We start from the raw sequence: 22617 nt of genomic DNA, 5'->3' as shown, positions 1-22617 counted from the left end.
GGGGAAGCAGGCGGAGGGACAGCACCCTTTCCCCCCTGGGGTGGCCCGGCGACAGTAACCTACTGTAGGGTCCAGACACATTTCAGCCAAAAGCCACTGGGTTTCGAGATTTGTTTCTGAGTCTCTGGGATCATGGCCGTAAAGCAGCTTGATCAGGAGCCAGAGAGGCCGTTCGTGGACGATTACTTGGGGTCTCGTTGGGGTGGGGAGGGCAGGACCGGCTCCACCTCCATTCCGTGAGGCCCTGCGAGTCTCGTCACTGCAGGCCCAAACCTGATTGTCCAGGGGCCTCTGGAGGATGGCAGCCACTGTGCCACCAGGGGGAACAGGCAAAGGCACGAAACCTATTCCCACCTCGGTTGGCCCAGCACCAGTAACCTACTGCAGGGACCGGATGCATTTCTGCCAAAAGCAGCTGGGTTTCGAGATTTGTTTCTGAGTCTCTGGGATCATGGCCATTAAGCCGTTCAATCAGGAAACAGAGAGGCCATGCCTCCAATTATACAGCTGAGCCCAAGGTGGTGTGTGTCTCCCACATACCTAACTTTTGGCCGTTTACTTTCTTGGTAAACTTTGCCCCAAGTTTTTGGGGTCTGGACAAAAGCACAGCAGCAATTTGGGGGTATCTGGAAGTCTGAAGGCGCCATCAGACTGCTTATGCACTCACCTCACAGGTACAGATTGACCTGCTGGCAGCACCATACCCCTGTCAAGAGTACATTTTTAACAAATTAATTAAACAAAGATTAAAATCTCCAATGGGTCACATGCTGTATGGATTTAAATAGTGACATAAAACTAGTTCCGTAAAGGTAAAGGAACCAGGGAGGTAGCTTGGCAGTAAGAGCACTTGTTTGCATGTGTAAGGGCCCAGATTTAATTCCAAGCACAATTAGAAACAAAGAACAGAAAAGGACAAAAGAAAAGAAGGATGACCAGAGAGCTCAGCAGACTGTAACAGCTGCTTTGCACGCAGGAGGCCTGGGTTCAATGCCTGGCTCTGCGTAGTCTCGGAGCAACTCCAGGAAGCCCAAAGTCAGGAGGAGCGGCTGAGCACTGCTGGGCAGTCCCACCCCTCAAATAAATTACATCTTAAATATCAAATAAAAGAGCACAATGAAAAGATGCTCTTTCCAACAGCCTGTGAGAACTTACCTCCTGGCACACCTTAGCCATAGTTCAGGTAGATGAGACGGTTCGGGTGGATAAGACTTGAGGTATAAGAGGAAGTCCCTGCCTCGGGTAGTTTGTTGGCCACAGTACTGGAGTCATCCACTGGACTCTCCTCTTGCATCCCTACCTCACTATGAGACGTTTACAGTATGTTAATAACTGGCTTCATGACAGAAAAGACCAACTCACCATTTTCCTATTAAGTTTCCCACTGTGACTGAAGTTTCCGCTGACTACATTTGAAAAGCTGGAGTTTGAGTTCAAACAGTGCCTCCACACACTAACAAACTCTCCAGTAAGGCCCAGGGGCATATGGCAGATAAACCAGGAGAAGTTGGCATATACCATTCTGATAACTTTGTCATTCTCTGGATCATAAAGAATGCCTCACTCTCCCCATCACTTTCTCCTCTTTACCCCCTCAACAGAACACATGACACACCACTGAAGTCATTATACTTGAATGTTTTTAAAAGTATGTTCATTCTTTAAACACTGGTAAACATGGAATGGTCACCTTTTAAGTATCAATTGGCAGATCCTGCATGACAGGCAAGATAATGCTTCTTCAACGAGAGCCACGTCCTGATCCCCCAAACCTGTAAATGTTACCTTTCACAGGAACACTGTCAGTGTGATCACATCATCATCCTAGATGGGAAGTTATTCTGGAATGCCTGGGTGGGCCCAATGGACCCACCCTTAGAATGGAGGTCCTTATAGAATGGAGGCCGGAGAAACAGGAAGTGTAACAGTAGAAGCAGAGATGATGATGTAATGCTGGCCCGACTAGGCCACAGATCAAAGAACGTTCATAGCTTCAAGGAGCTGGGAAAGGCAAGGAAGAAATTCTCTCCTTCACTTCCCTGATGGATGTCTTGACTGTATCCCTATAAAAAAATTTCATGGGGCCAGAGTGATAGTGCAGTAAGTAGGACACTTGCTTTGCCTGCAGACAATCTGGGGTTCAATCTCCAGCATCTCATATGATGCGGCATCAGAAATAATTCCTGAGTGCAGGGCCAGGAGCAACTCCTAAGCATTACTGGGTGGGTTCCCGTCCCCCGCCCCAATTTAAAACAAGATAAAACAAAATACATTTTCAGGGCCAAGGAGATGGTACAGTGGCTAAAGGTGTAGGCAAAGCATACACCCTGCTTCTTGACCCCACAGAGACCCCCAGAGCATTACCTGTTTTAGCCCTTTAGATCCCTGAGTATTGCTGACTGTGGCCCCAGGAACCCCTGAGCTCTAGCACTGACTGGGTGAGATCCCAGCATTCCTCAGCACCATGGAACCTCACAGCAGCACACATGCTGGCCATCTGGTCTGGTTGACCTGAGTCCACAGGGTGTGGCCCTAGAACCCTAAAGACCACTTGGGAGCCTCACCAAAAAAAAAAAACCACTTTTCATTCATACTTCTGATCTAAGGAAAGTATCATTTTAAGCTACAAGTTAGTGATGACTTGTTACAGCAGCAATTGGAAACGCATACCCTCTTGAAATGTGATAAGGGATGCTGAAATCTTCTAATGCCTACTAGTGTCAATGCAGCTTCTACCTGGGTAAAGGAAGTCACCAACAAACAGAGCCAGAGGCCGCAGAGAGGCCCCCAAGGACTCTAAGTGTTGACTTAAGCTATTTGAAATGGTGTAAAAGATATTCAATCCCCTCACACACACTCCATCCTGGAGGTCATATCTTGCTATCCCAGCTGCTGCCCCATCACTGTTAGGGACCAAGCAGCCTGGATGTCTAAAAGATATATGGGGAGGAAATTAGCCTCTATCTCACTCTTCCTGTACCACTAAAGGAAAATCTGAATAGGGCAGAATTCTTGGCATTGGGGGGAAAAGAAGAAAAAAAGAGTCAGAAAGAGACCTCAGATTGTGAGAATAGCATTTAATTTAAAAACAATTGAAGCAATAAATCATTCATCTCTCTCTCCATCACAAATAAATACTATCCCAACATATTTGAGATATTTTAAACAACTCTGACTAGTGCAAAAGAAAACAAACACAAACTCTTTCAGGAGCCAACACAAAAACCTGCAGGAGTAGAGTGGGAGGTGGGGGGGGATGCAGGTACAGCCTCGCCCAAGGCTGTGAGAGCAGCCTCAGATACAGGATTGAGACTCATAGAGGACTGCCACACACAAGCCCTGGCCAGAATTAACACAGAAGCATCAGAAATCACAAGAGAACGTTGCCTAAAATCAAACAATCATGCCCATCATCCTCAGGTGGCTAAGGTCCTTGGCACCCTGGAAAATGCGTGAGAAATAAGTGCAAAGCAAGTGGCTTCTGGGCAAAGTTGAAGGAACCGGTTAGGGGTGTGTTTGCTTTGGTTTTTTCCTTTGGGTCTTGTACTAATTGATGTAAGGGAGAAACCCTTTCCCTCTTTTCTTTCTGGAAAGTATACTGGGCCTTACAGGCTCTGAACTCCCATGAAATATCTGTGTTGCTTTTGTCTGCTTGGAAGTTTCCAAGAAGTGCCCTCTTGACAAATGGTGTTTTGTGCTCACCCCACCTTACCAACTGACTAAAGCAACAGTGCCCAGTAGGAGCACAGTGGAAGTTGTGTATCTAACTTTGATTTTTGTTAGGCTTATTTAAAAGAAAAGATAAAAAGGACTAATGAAAACATAACATGTTTCTCTTATTAAATCGATATCACCTAAAATCTTTTTCGGCATGTAGCACTGTAGCACTGTCCTCCCGTTGTTCATCCATTTGCTCGAGCGGGCCCAGTAACATATCCATTGTGAGACTTGTTGTTACTGTTTTTGGCATATCGAATACGTCACAGGGAGCTTGCCAGGCTTTGCCATGAGGGCGAGATACTCTCGGTAGCTTGCCAGGCTCTCCAAGAGGGGCGGAGGAATCGAACTCGGGTCATTGGCCACATAGGCTGCGTGCAAGGCAAACGCCGTACCCTCTGTGCTAAATCTATAAAATCTTGATGACTATTTTTTTCTTTTGTAGGTACAAAGTCTTCCACACTTGGTATTCAATCTCAACTGACACTCAAACTGAAACCTAATTTTAAGAAGTCAGGAATGATACTACCCTATTAAGTGGTGCAATTCTAGAGAATGTTTTGTTTTGGAGCCAGTTCTGGCTTTGTGCTCAGGGATCACTCCTGGTGGGGTTCAGGGGAACTGTACAGGGTGCTGGGGATTAAACCCAGGTTGGCTGTGTGCAATGCGAGTACCCTACATGCTGGATTATCTCTCCGGTCCTTGGAGACTCTTAAGAGAGAGTTGGGTGTGGAGATAGTTGGAAAGGTTAGTGCACATGCTTGGCATGTGGGAGGCCAGGATTGATCCCTGGGTGCCATATGGTTCCAAGCACCTAAGCACTGCTGGGCATGTACAAAAAGAAAGAGAGAAAAATAAATAAATAAAAACTCTTCCAGAATGATTTACTTGGCAAGGAAATTCTGGAACACAGCTTAAGTGATCTTATATACCAACTTAACACTACAGAACCAGACACTCTCCCCAGAACTGTCTGGCTGTCTAGGAGAGAACAAGGGATTTAGTGGGCTGGACTCACCCCTTCTAGCCTTCCTGCAGTCCCTAATGAGAGCAGGAAATAGCAGGCACATTCTCTTGTAGGTAGGACAAAACAGCCAAGTCAATTCCCAATACTACAGCAACACTGATGTCAAGTGATATTCAAACAAGATTCTTCCCAGAGTGCATTCAGCAGCCCTCTTGCCCCAACCCCCTTAGGAAAAAAAATTCCAATCAGAACCAAACTGGATTTTGGATTCATTGTACAAACATTTAGATCCAGTGACAAAATAAAAACCTTGATATGGTATATTTTCCAAAGACATATTCATTAGGACTTTACACAGATGGTTATCAAAAGGTATTTACAGGAAGAAAGTGCTCGCTTTCACATACACCCCTAACACAATTAGAACTGCACAATTACGCCATCATGATTCCACAGAGGACTTCGAACAGGCCGAAAATCGGCTGACAAAATCCACACATTATTCCAGCGTCAGTCACAAATAAATCTCATCTACACACATGTGAAACTCAGCAGTACATTCCAGGTTGATATTCCAGGGGAAACCTGCCATATATATTAAGGTATACATATAAATACACTGTTAAGCAAGCAAGAAATCTGTTAATTGCTCCAGTTTTCTCCAACTCAATCTGAAATAATGAATGGCACATGTATAAAACGTTGCCTTGTAGAAATAGCCCTTGGTTATGTGAGGCAGAAATTACAGGCAGCCACATTATACTTTTTTTTACATCTTTTGGGTCAACAAAGGGTCTAGATTTCTTTCTCTAGCTTAATGAAATTAAATAATGTAGAGCCTGCCTATAATCTTATATTCTGATTGTACACTATTTGTTTTGCAAAGTTGTATTAGAAAATTGTTTCTTCTGTTCAAAATACACTTGCTCTCTTTGTCCATGTTTCAACCCACACCCCACACCCACCCCCCCATCATACCCACAGTCCCTAAAAGACCTTTGTTTTGAGAGAGCACTGAAAACAAGCTTTTGCTCTGAGTGCGGAGTCTTTCTTCTAGGCTATTCTCTCAGCCCTCGGGAGACTGGGTTTGGTAAGGCTGCTCAGAATGGGGATTTCAACAGCAGTCAGGGTTGAGTGACAGAGGGGGACAGTGACAGTTTTGAGCACGGGTGGGAACAGTGAAGTAGACAATGACAGCGCCATGAACACACTCCTGCCAATCTCACTTGTTCCCCAACTGAAGGAAACCCAAAAGAGAGAAGGAAGAGGGAAGAACCTCCTTGTACCCACACATTCCCACCAACTGGCCACCCCTTGTAGAGATTTCACCATGTCCTCAAAGCAGAGCTGGAAAGAGAGGGTCAGGGCAGTCGCACACCTTGTGCAGTTGAGGAAATGAGGCACAGGGAGGAGGTGGGACTTGTCCAAGGTCCACAGCCAGCTTGAGACAACAGCCGGGTCTCTGGGCTACAAGGCTCTGGGCTTCAGACCTTGTCCAGAGGACCTAAGAGCTCTGTAGAAACCAGAATCCTGTCTGTTCACCAGTCCCAGGTCACCATTTTTGACTTAGTGTGGTTCCATTTCTACAGTGTCTCAAAACATCCTTCTACCACTCAACTGGATATCAAGCAGTCAGCAGTACCACCTGATTGCTTTTGATTCAACCAAATTATCTGAAAGGCAAATTTCAGAGACCCTGGGGTTCCGCAGAGAGCAGGAGGAAAACTAAATCAATTGCTTTGATTTTTTATCACATTGGGAACTCAAAGCTAACCCCAGCTTGCAAAGGACCAAAACGGAAAGGAGGGTCTTTCCTCTCACCATATAGTTTCTTAGCATCAGAAACCCTTAATGATGCCCGACATGATACCAAGGATAAGCAGTGAAGGCAAGCCAGGAGGTGATAATCCCAGAAAGGGCCACTGGGAACCCTGACCCCGAAGCAGCAAAGAGCTCAGCAAGCAAGATTAGGGGAGCGTTCAGTTCATGTGATTCAGGGAGCAAACATGATTTGAGGGAGTAGCTGTGTATTGCGATAAGAATATCTGTTTGCCTGTAGACACACACTGCACCTTAAGGGGAAGGACTGCCAAGACACAGAACTCACCTACCTTTGGGAAGTAGCATACGGTGTTGCTAAGGGCACCGGGCACTCTTCCACCCTTTGCCACAAACCCCAGGGAATTCTTGCCAGCACTTAAAGGGGTAACACAGCCCTTAAACGTCTGGCAATCTGAGTGGGGAACTAATTGTTTAAATTGTTCCTGAGTTAGAGTTTAAAATATTTACTTGCTTTTTCCAGCCCTGCTTGATCCCCTCTTGGGGTTTACCCTTTCCTGAAACACCAAATTTCAAGTTGGCCGAAAACGTCGCCCATACCCAGACTCATTCTCACACAAAGGTGCAGTGTAATGAGCCATGATGGGATGAAATGAAAATAGCTCTCAATTAAATATTTGAATCACCCAGCATGGTGAGGTCAGAAATGATGTTGTGTTATGAAAAACTTAGGTCACAAATAAAGCTCAGCCCAGTTACTGATTTTTGATATGAGACAGAAGTGGACTTTTCCATTGATTGTAGGTAAGGGCACATCATTGGCCTCGTTACTTGCTTTCTCTGGGGGCCACTACCACTGATCTCTAAAGCATACTAACAGGTTGGTGGTGAACCCCAATGTGGATGTGGCAGCGGCAGATCCCCCCACCAGCGATATAAATTCCTTCCAAATCATCCTCTCCTTGAACATTTATAAAAAGAAAAAAATATCTACAGTAGTGTATCATCACTCATAGAAGTTTCGTCCCAGTTCTATTTCAGAAGGCTTCAAATGATGTTCTTTAAATAAACTATAAATACCCCCACAAATCCCTCCATGTCTGGCGATACCGATACCAACAGCATCTTCCTTTTTTTTTCTTTTTTTTCTTTTTTTTTGGCAAATTAAAAAGGCGTATGGCTTCTTCTTGCCGATCTGTATGTTTGTAGGTCTGAGGTTTAGCTTGGTATCCGACGGTAAAAGTACATGTAGCCCAGGTCTTTGGGGGGCCTTTCTGAGGCACAGACTTTGTGGTCGTTGTAGATTACCCATCTGAAAACAAAAGACAGAATATTTGATAGATTTGAATCCATTCCAGGTATCTTTACAGAACAAAGTTATTCTATGATAAAATGCAGAATTTAAAAGAACAATATATATATATATATATATATATATATATATATATATATATATTGCTCATTTGTTTTTCAATGCCAGAAATCAAGTGATTTATCACTTGAGCTACATCCTTGGCAGCCCCTATTTGTGATGTTGTAAGATATTCCAACTCAAACCAGTTGCATAAAAAAGAAGAGAAAGCTAGGAAATTACCAGCTCCTTTATTCTTGCACTAACTGAAAAAGTTACTAAAAGTGCAACCAAACACTGGGTCCTTTGATCGCATAATTTCAGTTGCACATATTCATTTTAAAAACTCAGAAACTGAGGTCAGAGTGATACTACAGTAGGGAAAGCAACTTCCCTCACATTCTTCCAACCCCAGTTCAATCCCTGGCACCACATATGATCCCCTGAGAATTCCCAATGGAATCAGGAATAGCTCCTGAGAACTTCCAGCTATGGCCCAAAACCAAACAAACAAAAATTCAGAAATTACTTTAAAAATTGTGTATAACAACGTTTAATCTTAGATAATAGTCATGCTATAAACTATTATACAACTATTCAAATGTCTGCAAAAATATTTGAAGAGAAAATAATCAGAATATTTGAAGAGAGGTAAAACAGGTCACAAAATTAGGTACTAACTCTAAACTTTTCCAAAGTTATAAATATGCGTGTATATTAACCTGTGGTATATGTGAGGTGCACAGACAAATCATCTGCCAATGAAAATAATAAGACAAAGATAAATGCATGAAAATATAGTTTTGATGGCAATGGGTAGCCCTAGACTTTCTGATGAGATTCTTTGTGAATTTTTGTGTCTCAAGTTCTTCATAAGAAATTCTACTGCTTTGGAAAGAGAGGGACAGACATAGAAAGATTGCATTCATCTGTGGAATATAAAGTAACAAAATAGGGGACTAACACCTAAGAATAGTCGAGATAAGTACCAGGAGATTCATTCCATGGCTTGAAGGTCAGCTGCACATGCTAGGGAAAAAGGCAGCTCAGATAGAGAAGGGAGCACCAAGTAAAGGGTGTTGGAAGGATCCTCCCAGGATGGGAGATGGATGTTGAAAGTAGACTATAGACCAAACATGATTTCCACTCAATGTCTCTTTTGCAAACCACAGCACCCAAAAGGAGAGAGAGAACAAAAGGGAATGCCCTCCACAGAGGCGGGGTGGGGTGGGGTGGGGGAGGGATACTGGGATCATTGGTGGTGGAGAATGGGCACTGGTGGAGGGATGGGTTCTCGATCATTGTATAACTGAAACCCAAGCATAAAAATTTGTAGGTCTACAACTGCACCTCATGGTGTTTCACTAATAAAAATTTTTTTAAAAAAAGAAATTTTACTGCTTTGACTATAATTTAGCATTTTTCTCAAGAAAACTATATTAAGCTTGGTAATAAAAACAATTCATTGCAAGCCCCTCTGCTCAACTATTTTATTAATAAAGTTGTAAAGACAAAAAGATCCATCCAAAAGGAACACAGAGGTATTCTGGGTGGGAAGAAATCATTTCTATAGGGAGGAAAGTGACGGAAGTCCATGTCCTGGTATAAATCTGGTGGGGGTTTGAGTCCATGAAGATGCATCTGTGTCTCAGGCAGGGGTGCGCAGGCTGCTGATAGGAAAGATAAGGAAGGGAACCAGAAGGTCCCATGGCATTCTGCCCAGAGAGAAGATTCCAAGGGAACAACAGCCTTCCAGCCCGTAACTGTCTCAGTCCAGGTCCATCACATACCCAACAATTCTCCCAACAATATGACCAAGAAGCCTTGCAAGGTTACAGTAGGGCAAAGCATTGAGTTGCTGGACAAAACACAGGATACCCAGTGAATCCTGAATCTCAGATATGTAAGAAACAATCTCTTAGTATAAGCATGGGCTGGAGCAATAGCACAGCGGTAGGGCATTTGCCTTGCATGCAGCCAACATGGCCGACCCAAGTTCAATTCCTCTGCCCCTCTCAGGGAGACCGGCAAGCTACCGAGAGTATCTTGCCCGCACGGCAGAGCCTGGCAAGCTACCCGTGATGTATTCAATATGCCAAACACAGTAACAACAAAGTCTCCAATGGAGGCGTTACTGGGCCCTCTCGAGCAAATCGATGAACAATGGGAGGGCAGTGACAGTATAAGCATATCCCGATAATACTTGAGACATGTATACTATGAAGATAGTTGTTGTTTGACCTGAAACTGAAACTGAAACGCAGCAGGACATCCAGCTTTGTTTTGTGGACTGGTTGTGGAAATCTCACAGAGATTTCAAATATGCCACACATTGTGTCTCAGGACGTGCCATAGAGTAGACCCTTCAGAGTGATAGCTGAGGAAGACTCTGACTCATGCACTAACCTCATGCGCTTTAGCCATCCCCAGCACTGTTGTCCTGATGTGTAAGAATATACAAGACTAACGCTGAGAATCAAATTAGGCAACATAATGAAACACCTAGAAGAAAGCCTGGAACACTGTTAATGCTCAAAAGAAACAGCTGTCATTTACATTTCAAAGAAAAAAGACTCACCTTCCCTCCTTTTTGATATGGCAAACATAATGGCCACTCATGGTCGATGTTCCCATGTGACTGATGAACGCAAATAATTCATACACTAGGAACAAGGAAACAACTGCGTTACAAGACAGCATTTTCAGAAATCAATAGCACTTATGGTCAGAATAGAGAAAAAAACAGTTGTGTTGATCCAGCAAAAGTGCAGACAGGGAAAATCTATTTACCTTCTTATGCTGAGAACCCACATGCATACCCAACCAAAGAGACACCAGATTCAATGTGCAAATTATAACAAGCAGGATATGAACTTACAGTGCAGCTGCCAATGAGCTCTTATCTGGAAAAGGATTTTAAAATCCCACAGCCTGGCCTAGTGGCTAGCTCAAGGATCTTAGAGGGCAGCCCCATTGCCATTGCCTTCAAGCAGCCTGTGAGGAGGGGGCGAGTGGTTTCATCTAAGTCTTTTCACAGATATTAAATATCCACACACTTCACAAGATTCTATGAAGCATAAATGAGCAATTCAAACTAAAATGCCATATAAATGTCAGGATAATGAGGGAGACAGCACGTAGCTGTTATCATTTATAAAACGGATAATGCTTTAGAATATGCTTCCTGTGATTTCTGACTGGCTCATGACTATAAATTACAGAGAGCCAAAATTCAGGCTCATGGTTACTGAACAAGGAAACATGCAACTTCTAAAAGAGCCAGGTCAGAGTTTTGGTTGGTTTTCTTGCTATTGTTTTTTGTTTTTTTGCTTTTTGGGTCACACCCGGTGATGCACAGGAGTTACTCCTGGCTTTGCACTCATAAATTACTCCTGGCAGTGCTCAGGGAACCATACGGGATGCTGGGAATCAAACCCGGGTCAGCCGCATGCAAGGCAAACGCCTTACCCACTGTGCTATTGCTCCAGCCCCTTTATCACAATTTGGTATGTGTGTATACATCTGTGTGATGTATACACATGTTTGCATGCACTCTCAGCCAGAATCATGGCATTACATGGAATTATTTTCTTATTTCATTAAAATAAAATTGGAACATCATTGTTAATATAGGTAGACACAACTGAATATTTTATATTGATCTTGTTTCTTTTACAGACCCTGCTGAACCCATCTATTAAATGTTTAAGTGGGTATCTTAGAACTTTCTATATACAGGATCATGTCATCTGCAAATAAAAAATGACTTTTCTCTTCCCCCGCTAATCTGCATGCCTTCTAAATATTTTTTCCTTGCCTAACTGCCATGACTCCTATCAATGTTAAACAGAAGGAACAAGAGTGAATATCCATGTTCTGTTCCTGATCTCAGGTGAAAAGCATTCCGTCTTGCAACATTAAGCATGATATAAGCTCTGAGATATTTTATAACTGCCCTTTATCAGATTAAAAGAGTTCCCATTGATCCCTAGTTGGTTAAGCATAGTTCCTTCAGCCATAAATATCTCAGTAAATGATGAGCCATTCCACAGGAAACACAGGATTAAGTCTTAACTTCTCCCTCACTCTTCATATAAATCCAATCCACCAACAAATCCTGAGAACTTTCCTTTGAAAATATATCCAAAGTTCAACCACTTATTCCTACTTCCATTAGATTCCCTTGATTCCTCCCGGCTTCCTTCCTCTCCATTACCAACTATGTCCAGTATATAGCAGGCAGAGTGGTCTTTAAAGGATGTCAAATGGTGGTGGTATTCTGGCCTCCAACGTTTCAGGGGCATCCGGTATCTCAAAGTAAACTCTTGATTGGACAAGAACCTATGTGGTCCAACTGTTCCTTCCATTCACTTCCTCTTTGCACTCCAGCTCTTCCAGTTTCATCCTCAAACATCCCTGCTTGGCCTTCAAGCCTCCATACCTACTGTCACCTCCTATGTCGGAAACTTTCCTTGGCAATGAGATCCCAGACCAAAAGTTGCCTCTTCAGGGAGGAGTTTCTGAACCACCTTCCAAAAGAGCAACCTTGTCTCCCCCACCCCAATCCCATCTCTTGTTCCTTGTTCCCTTGACCCTCCTTTACTCTTATCTCAAAGTAACACCTGCTGATGAATACTTACAGGTTCATCAATTTACTCTCAACTGCCTTCTGCTCCAGAATAGAACATTATTCAATGAAAACACAAAGTTTAGTTGGTTTTTGTTTACTAAAACATTGAAGCTCAGCATTTGGTAGGCATGTAACAGTATTCATTGAAGCCATAAATGAATGAATCAAGTGTCTCCTTTGATTTCTATTTTTTTCTTTTCTTTCTTTTTTTTCTTTTAGGGCAACACTTATCTGTGCTCATGACTTTCTCCTGACTCTATGTTCAGGGATCACTCCTGTGAACTCAGGGGACCATACTCAGGTGTTGGGGATCCAGACCAGGTCAGTCGTGTGCCAGGCAAGCACCTACCTACTGTACTACAATCCTATCCCCTATTTTATTTCATTTTTACTTGGTTTTATATCGCTTTATACTGTGCACACTTTTTATAAACCTCCCTACCAAAGGATGGAGCATAAATTAGAAAAATAATTATTGCAGTCAGACCAAGGGTACGAGTAGGGCATTTGTCTTGTATGCAGCCAACCTGGGTTTGATCCCCAACATTCCATATGGTCCCCCAAGCACCAACAGGAATAATTCTTGGGTTCGGAGCCAGGATTAACCCCTGAATATTGCTGGACATGACCCCAAAAGCCTAATAAAAATAATAATTATTCTCATATGATAATAATATAAATGAATAAATCAGAGTAGATTGTCTTTTGTACCATTCACTTGTTATCACATTAACTGACAGCCACAACCCCTAGGTTTAAAACCAGAAACCAAGCAAAAGCAGTTGTTAATGACAATTAATTTTCTTGGTACTGGAGCGATAGCACAGTGGGTAGGACGTTTGCCTTGCACGCAGCCCACCCACGTTCGATTCCTCCATCCCTCTCGGAGAGCCCAGCAAGCTACTGAGAGTATCCCGCCTGTACAGCAGAGCCTGGCAAGCTCCCCGTGGTGTATTCAATATGTCAAAAACAGTAACAACAGGTCTCACAATGGAGATGTTACTGGTGCCCACTCGAGCAAATCGATGAATAATGGGAGGACAGTGCTACAGTGCTACTTATTTTTTAAAAGTTATCCAAGGCGCCAAACCCTCCACTACCAACCTTACAACATTTAGTCTTCCTCTTCTTCCACTCATCACTTGAGAATCTCAGTTTTATAATTAAAGGCCAAGGGAATTTTCATCATTCAATTCTGCAAAGTCCCTTGTTTGATCTCTATATTCCAGAGATGAGTGAGATCATCTGGTATTTGTCCTTTTCCCTCTATTGTAGCTGCACAATATTCCATTTTTTTTTTTTGCGTGTGCTACAACTTCTTTACTCATCTATTGTTGGACACTGGACTGTTTTCATATCCCGGCTACTGTACTTAGCATTTCTAACCATAAGCCTGGTTCATATAATTGAAACCCTGCCTAAACACCAACACTAAAACACAAGGTAACATATTGCAAACCTTAACGTCAAAAAGGGTAGAAAGAGAGAGAGAGAGAGAGAGAGAGAGAGAGAGAGAGAGAAGTGTCTGTCATAGAGACACGCTGGGGGTTGACGGTGGGAGGAAAACTGGGGATATAGTCAGTGAGAAATGTGTACACTGGTGAAAGGTTGGGTGTTTGAACATTATATAATTGAAACCCAGTCATAAACAACTTTGTAACTGTGTATCTCATAGTGATTCAGTAATGAATAAATAAATAAAATACAAGTTAACAAAACAGAGAGAAAAGGGAAAATCCACAAATCCCAACACACCCAAACACATCATTAAGCCTCCAAATGTATTCTTTCCCTAATCAGTTAAAACCAATTAACATATATAATCAGAATATGAAAATAAATTAATAGCATAAATGTTAGTCCTATAATTAAAATTAACCATGTTTATCAATGGAAGATACCAGCCCACGCATTATTCAAGACCTCCTGCTAAAATCAACAGCAAGAGAAAAATCTCTCACATATTTGCAAAAACTCAACAGGTGAATTTATACTTTCATACTTTTTTCCACAGAGAAACAGAAGTGACAATTAGGTGAGTAGCCAGACAGGAAAGTTATTGCTGATTCTTCTCTAAATTTCCACAAGTATCCTTTAGAACAATAGAATCAGCACACACTACACATACTCCCCCAAATGCAGAGATATCTTTTTTGTGTAGCTAGAAAGGGTCGCTAAAGACAAAGCCAATCAGTGCTCAAAACATTGACTTTTAACACAGAAACCCGCCAAGGTTCCGGGAAGAGTTGAACAAAACTGTCTAAATACCTGGGAAATTCCCTCTCTAATTAGCTCGAAAAAACAGCATCCACAACTATCCCTTTCCTCCTCTCTTCCCGCTTCCAACAAAAGGGATCTTTCTGTAATTTCTGAAAATTTCCCAGCCTTTCTATAGAAAGAATTCTTCACAGCAAGACATTTTCAGAACCCAACCTCACAGCAATTTTCTCTGAAGCTGCTCTGTCAGAAAGCGCCATCACTCCCAGAAACTGCCAGGCAGGACCCAGGCCCCTCCAAAAAGGAAAGCAGAGTTAGCAAAAGCATCTGAAGCTTAAGAAAAGGCAGTGAGCAGGATGATTCATCTCTCAGAAAAGTGCCACCAAGGGTCATCTGGGTGGGCACCGGCAAACTGTGAAGACCCAGAGGTCAAGTCTAGCCCACAATTTTTATTTTGCTGAGGAGAATGGCAGATCAGGGGGAGCCGATGGGACAGGGGTCAGAAAGCCCGAGCATTCACTATCTGGCTCCTTAATGAAAAGCTTTGCCAGTTGCTGGTCTGGTGGAATAAATACACTTATTAGCTCATCGACTGAACACTGCTGAAACTCCCAGACTTGTAACTTGTTGACTAAATTTTTTCAGATAAAGGCACAAAAATGTCTGTTCAGTAGACAAGTGCCCTCAAGGAACTATGGTCTATGCCCATGAACACATGAATTTTTTTTAATCTAACTCAGCAAATATACTAGCCTCTTTGGTGCTTTTGAACCGGTAGTAATGTTCAGCTAGGTTCCTCATGAACTACTGAGCTAAAATATGTAATGAGTTCAGTTCAAACGTACCCAAGAATCATGGTTTACTTCTGTGAAAATTATAGTCCAACAACACAGCAAAAGCAAAAGTAGTCCCATTAAATCAATTGGTATTTCATAATCTATGATGGCATCTGCAAAAAGCAATCTTGTAAGACAGAGAGATGTAGTAGTTAGACTAAAGACTATTCAGAATTTAGGAATACCAAAAAAGAAAAGTGGGAAAAATACTGTTGAAAAGATCCTCAACACCCCAGAGACTTTGCAGCTTTCTGATGAGAGACCTAAGCTGAGATTTCCAACCAAATTTTTCTAACTTGAACAATTTATTTCATTACCTATTCCCAATTCCCTTTGCACCACGGGAGGGAGAATACGCTCAATTTACTAACATTTGACTCCTGATTATCAATTTCTAGCCCCAGCAGTTTGCTGTTCTCATCCGAGCTCCAAGGAAACACCAGAGTGAAATGGTGGGAGGGCGAGGGGAGGAGGAGGTTGATTTGGGACTTTTAGAAAACTCAGTTTCAAATCAAAGGAAACATTAGCAGCTTAAGGAGCTGACAACCATGCACTGACCTTTTAAAGGGATTATAAACAACATAAATTGCATCTCCCCAAACCCTGTCTGTTCAAAATTATCAATCATCTGTATGTCTCCTACTTACACCTGTAAAACTCCAAGCTTAATTGTTTGCAGTAATTCCTAAGCCCCATCCCCAACTCAGTCACTCATACTTGAGTATAAATTAGTTCACACCTTGAATGGCTTCCTCTTAACTTCCAACAGCACCAGCGAAATTACAAACAGGTGCTAAAGTGAGAAGGGAATTGCAGCCCAGTTGTACTGGGTGGGTGGTTTTCAATCAGACCACTGGTGCTTAGCTTCCCTGTGCAGCTGTACCTCCTGCTTTCCGATCCGGCCACATTCCTCGGGGAGCTCAGCATACAAGGAGCCCGACATTAGGTAAATGAAATGTCTCTCTGCTCCCCTTGCTAGAAAATCTCAGTGGCCATGGAAGATGCCTGAACTCTTACAGCAATGTGGCAGAAGGAAGCAGAACAGGTTTTGAATAATCACAGTCTAATCACATTTTAATTACATCAGCAATCAGTGAGTTCTTTAAAATAAATAAATAAATGCACATTAGGTGCACCACAGAAACAGAAGTGATTTTGCCAACAGCAGAAGCCCAGAGAGGTCAGAGTCAAAGTCTGATTTCCTTTTGCATGTGAATTTTTCAAAAACTCGCAATGGGGCAAAAGAAGGGCCAAAGGTAATACAATGAGAGAACAAATGCTCAAAACTGAGCTGGGGAGCTTAAGGAAGATTGGGAGAGGGGGTTGTTGAGAAGCAGGAGCATTGGAATCTTTGGGGAGGAGAGGCAGGCACACTGGTGATGGATGCAATGTTGGACTGTATACACAAGAAACCATCATTGACAAAATTGTAAATGGAAGAACCATTTACAATTATATATATATATGTATATGTATATGTATATGTATATGTATATGTATATGTATCGCTGGAGCGATAGCACAGTGGTAGGGCGTTCTCCTTACAAGCGGCCAACAAGGTCGACCCGAGTTCGATTCCTTCGCCCCTCTCGGAGAGCCCGGCAAGCTACCGAGAGTATTCGATATGCCAGACACAGTAACAACAAAGTCTCCAATGGAGACGTTACTGGGCCCGCTCGAGCAAATCGACGATCAACGGGAGGGCCTTTACCTTTACCTTTACCTTTATATATATATAGGCTGGAGCAATAGCACAGCGGGGTAGGGCGTTTGCCTTGCATGCAGCCGACCCAGGTTCGATTCCTTTGTCTCTCTCAGAGAGCCCGGCAAGCAACCAAGAGTGTCCCACCGACACAGCAGAGCCTGGCAAGCTCCCTGTGATGTATTCAATATGCCAAAAACAGTAACAACAAGTTTCACAATGGAGACATTACTGGTGCCCGCTCGAGCAAATTGATGAACAACGAGAGGATAGTGCTACAGTGCGATAGATAGATAGATAGATAGATAGATAGATAGATAGATAGATAAATAGATAGATACTCAGTAGGTTCAAGTTTAGGACTAAGAATTTGCATTTCTGGGGCCATAACAATAATACAGCGAGTAGGACATAGGCGTTGCACGAGGCCAATCCTGGTTCAATGCCTGCCATCCTATATGGTCCCTTGAACCCACCAGTAGTTTCTCCTGAGTACAAAGCCAGGAGTAAGCCCTGTACACCAGCAGGTGGGGCCCCAAAATTAAATAAATAAAAAGAAGGAAGAAGAAGAAGGAAGAAGGAGGAGGTGGTGGAGAAGAGGGAAGACGGAGAGGAAGAAGAGGAAAGGAGGGAAAAAAGAGGAGGAGGAGGAGGAAGAGGAAGTGGAAGAGAAGAAGGAAAAGGAGGACAAATTTGCATTTCTAGCAAGTTCTCAGGGAATTCTGACTCTGCAGATCACACTTGAAATAAAGCTTGAAGGGACAACCCTTCGCTTTCCGGTTTCTATTCTGGGAGCAATGATGTGTTCACCCCCAGGTTCCTTCTTCGAGAGGTCTGGGCATCTGAGGGACTCTGAAATCCCCACTAAGACCCAATTCTCCTGAACTTAATCTAGAAGACCCCTGTAAGGAGGTGCCCACAGCCATCTTGGAGTGACCGGGCAGATCTGGTCTGAATCTAGAACCCACACAGGAAGCAGGACCCAGGGCACAGCCAGATACAAAGGAGTCAGGGGCATGAGTGAAACCAATCTGCCTGGCACTTTCTGGCTGTTATGGTACCACCCTTCTCACTTCTGCTTAGACAGGACTGGCTCCTTTGGCTGCCACTGGCAACAGAAGCCAGAATGTAGGCTGTTGGCTTTCTGTGGTTTACTTTGGCTCTCTATTTAGTTCCATTTCAAACAGCAATTACCATCACTTTTAAACTGCATTCACAAAACATGGCAGAACTCTCCAAGATAGGGACATCAGAGGTGCTTTCCATGGTTAGCAGATATAATGTGCACAAAATTTTTTTAAATGGTAAAATCAAATTAAGAAGGTTTCACAGAGTGTACAGCAAGTAGGGCACTTGCCTTGTAGGTCGCCAACCCAGGATTGATTCCCAGCATTACATATGATTCCCTGAGTCCACCAGGAGTGGTTACTGTGTAGAGTCAGGAGTAACCCTTGAGCACCGCTGGTGTGCACCCTTCATCCCCACAAAAAAGAAATTCAAGCTGAAACAAAGACACCTTACTGAATGGAAGAAAATATCTGCAAATAATACATGATTTTCAAGCAACATAAAGCATTCACAGAGCTCAACAACAAAAATTAGCAATCCCATCAAAAAACTGGGGAGAGAAATAAAGAGACACTTGCATACAGAGGACACAGGATGGCAAGGTAAATGAAAAAAATGTTCGGGGCTGGAGTGATAGCAGAACAAATAGGGCGTTTGCCTTGCATGCGGCTGACCTGGGTTTGATCCCTGGCATCCCATATGGTCCCCCAAGCACCGCCAGGAGTAATTCCTGCGTGCAGAGCCAGGAATAACCCCTGAACACCGCTGGGTGTGACCCAAAAAGCAAAAAAAAAAAATGTTCATCAGCACCTATTATCAGGGAAATGCAAACCAAAACAACAATGAGACATCCTCAAACACCAGTAAGAATGGTGTGTTTCAAAAAGACTGGAACAACCAGTGTTGGCAAGGATGTAGTACAAAAGGATCCCTGACATTGGTGGGATTATTGGTGGGAATGTTGGCTGCATCAGTCATCTCTGGAAAACAGTATGGAGATTTCTCAAAAAAAGTAAAAACAGAGCTTTCATCTGACCCAGTGATTCTACTTCTTTGCACCTACCCACTAAGACACTCTAACATTCATTCAAAAAGATATATGTTGCACCTGCTTTCATGGAAGCACTTGGTACAACATTCAGAATATGAAAACAATCCACATGAGTGAATAAAGAAGTCACTATATAAAAGCACAAAGAAATACTGTGAGGTCATAAGAAATGAAGAAATCTTGCAGTTGGTTGTAACTTGCAGTTGGATGGAACTGTAAGGTGTTACGTTAAGCAAAATAAGTCAGAGGGAGAAAGAAAAATTCTGGATGTGACTCATCTGTGTTATCTAAAGAGAGAGAAAATAAAAGAACAGAATTATTGAATGCTAACAATTCCTTGGCCCTGGATTATAAACCTGAGACTACCAAGTAAACAGAGGAAGGAGTGAGAAGAAATGAAGAGGTGGGTGAGAAGTAACATAAGGACATGGTAGAAGGTCTTGGGCACTTTGGTGAGATGAGAGAATGGTGTACATCAAAACCACACACATTAACACTATTATGAACATGTGCCTTAAACCATCATAATTAAATAAATTTTGTTGCACGCAGCCAACATGGCCGACCCGAGTTCGATTCCTCCGCCCCTCTTGGAGAGCCCGGCAAGCTACCGAGAGTATCTCGCCCACACGGCAGAACCTGGCAAGCTCCCCATGATGTATTCAATATGCCAGACACAGTAACAACAAAGTCTCCAATGGAGACGTTACTGGGCCCGCTCGAGCAAATCGATGATCAACGGGAGGGCCTTTACTTTTACTTTACACTGGGCTGGGGAAATATTCCAGAGATTAGTCAAATCTGACTCAATCCCTGGACCACAAGGTCCCCAAACATCTAGTATAGCCCAGGAGCCCCTCCCCCCCAAACCCTGCAAGTGATATCCTAGTGGTCCCTGAACACTACAGAGGTGGCTCCAGTGGTCTTCAATGGCCATAGCAGGATTGTGTTCTTGAGCCTTGGCACTGAGCTGCCAGGCCTGGTTGGCTGGGTAACACTGGGAGTGGCTCGCAGATTCCCTGGACAGTCCTTAGGAAGTTTCCCCCCAAAAAATAATTTAAAAATGTTTATATAAATTATAGGCCAGAGACATAGTACAGCAAGTAAGGTGTTTGCCTTGCATGTGACCAACTCAGGTTCAATTCTCAGAACCCCATACAGTCCCCTAAATCCAGACAGGAGTGATCCCTGAGCACAGAGCCAGGAGTAAGCTGTAAGCACAGCAGATGGGCTGTTTTTCAAAAGTCAACAAAAGAGAAAAAACTGTAGTTAAATACCCCAATTTAAATGTCTGAACCAATTCCTGAGCAATTAAGAATGGAAAGGTAAAAAAGCAATGCTGTGGGAATATAAACAACCTATGTACTGACAGCGTCAAAGAACATACATCTCCCTGCATGTCGAAAGTAGACTATGGACTGAACATGTTTGCCACTCAATGCCTCTTTTGCAGACCACAACACCCAAAAGGAGAGAGAGAACACAGGGGATTGCCCTGCCACAGAGACAGGGGGAATGGGGGGATGGGGGTGGGAGGGATATTATCCATGGTGGTGGAAAATGGGCACTGGTGGAGGGATGGGTATCTGATCATTGTATAATTGAAACCAAAGCACAAAAAATTGTAAATCTACAACTGTAAAAAAAATAAAATAAAATAAAGGGAAAAAAAAAAAGAACATACATCTCCCCAAGATGACCTCTGAATTGGATACAACTGTAATCAAATCTTTGCAGAACAGCCAGTTATAAAGACAGGAACTTTCCAAAATCAGCAGGGACAATTTTAAAAATATAATATGAGTAAAAGTTCTATTCATAAGTTACAGAAAATGTAATCATGAAAGAAATTAACCAGAAACACATGGGAAATATAAAAAGAAAACTGTACAGTTTTGCAGTGAGGAGAGTGAAGCAAAGAGAAAATGTTTCTAACACCCAAAAGTCAATATTGTAAAGCTTCTAGGTATTCCCAAAGTAAGATACAATATAAAAAATGAAAACCTCAATAAAATGGGAAAATGGGTCAAAGAAAGTAAAGGAGGCATTAACACAGGAAGAAAAACAAGCAGGCAATGAAGATAAGAAAAATATGAAGATGCACAACCTGACAGAACAATTGGGGGGCAGGGGGAGGGGAAGAGGAGAGTCCCTGGTGCAAAACAAAGGAGTGATGTATTTCTGGGGGGGTCACCGGGAGACCCTCAAAAACACGCAATTCTGATTCAAACACTTCAGTCTAGAAAGTTACTGCAAAGAAATCAAAGGAAGGCTCAAGCATGTTCAACTGAATGTGTGTCTGTGTGTGTGTGTGTGTGTGTGTGTGTGTGTGTGTGTGTGTGTGTGGTGTGTTGGTGGTATGGCAGGATCAAACACATGGTCTCAAACCTGCAGTTGTGTCAGGAATATCTGCAGATTACTCAGGACAGGAAACACAAAGACACTAAAGACATGATGCGTTCATTTTGATCATTACTGATCATCTTCAAGAAAACCGCGTGGTGCCTCCAAGCTCCACGAGAAGACAGAAACCCATAATGAGCTCACTCTCCCTTGCTTGCTCTACAGCCAAAAATCGTTGCAGCTAAACTACGCACTATGGCCCCATCTTGTGGTTTATTCCTTTTGCAAGAAAGAAAAGTCCATTACAGACAACCAAGGAACCAAAGGCCATAAAATACATAATAAATCCTGTTTATGATTTATTGAGTGTCTTGTCCATTAGAGCTTTTACTACTTTAGGCATGCCAGAGATTTCTGAAAAGTAATACAAAACCCCCTTTGATGAATATGAAAGACAGGAGAACGACATCACATCCTTTTCCCACCCAGAGGGCATTAAAACAGTTTCTGTGAAGAAATTTTTATTTTCGATTGAAGAGATTTTCCTGCCACCCTCACACTCTCTAGATTAGATCAACATATGCATGTAAGGGCTGGTAAGAACAATAATAGCAACACATAAGTACTGTTACATGGTGATAGGAATAAACTTTGTTGTAAATTTATTTAAATATATTTAAATCCAGTTAGCATTCACTTGGTATTTTGTGTGCGCCCATCACCGTGAACTTAAGAAAAGTCAGACAGACTCTGCCCTCCATAAGCTCCCAAAGGGAAGACATAGATCATTATATAACATGTTCTTCCAAGATCAATCTGACAAGATTAAAAACAGAACCAACACTATGTTACAACAGCAGGCACAGGATCTGTAAGAAAACTGAGTTGGAATTCTAGTTCTACCAATTACGAGCTATGTGACCTTGGCAGATGACAGAACAAACTCTGCCTCAGTT

At 42.7% G+C, this 22617-nt stretch overlaps 1 protein-coding gene across 4 annotated transcripts in view; it reads right to left on the bottom strand.

The window, feature by feature from the left end:
- Positions 1 to 7417: 7417 nt before the first annotated feature.
- Positions 7418 to 22617, bottom strand: part of USP13 (ubiquitin specific peptidase 13) — a 133727-nt gene continuing 118527 nt past the window's right edge. For all 4 annotated transcript variants that reach the window (XM_056121841.1, XM_056121839.1, XM_056121840.1 and 1 more), the window contains 2 exons: positions 10393 to 10477; positions 7418 to 7775 (listed from right to left, as the gene is read on the bottom strand). In XM_056121841.1, the coding sequence (XP_055977816.1) occupies positions 7682 to 7775; positions 10393 to 10477 (179 nt within the window). In that variant the 3' untranslated portion in view covers positions 7418 to 7681. The remainder of the gene's footprint in view (positions 7776 to 10392; positions 10478 to 22617) is intronic.

Source organism: Sorex fumeus, unplaced genomic scaffold (assembly GCF_029834395.1).
Source record: "Sorex fumeus unplaced genomic scaffold, SorFum_2.1 ptg000044l, whole genome shotgun sequence".
NCBI classification, from domain to species: domain Eukaryota; kingdom Metazoa; phylum Chordata; class Mammalia; order Eulipotyphla; family Soricidae; genus Sorex; species Sorex fumeus.
Note: the sequence above shows the minus strand (reverse complement) of the source record. Positions and strands in the feature narration are given on the sequence as shown.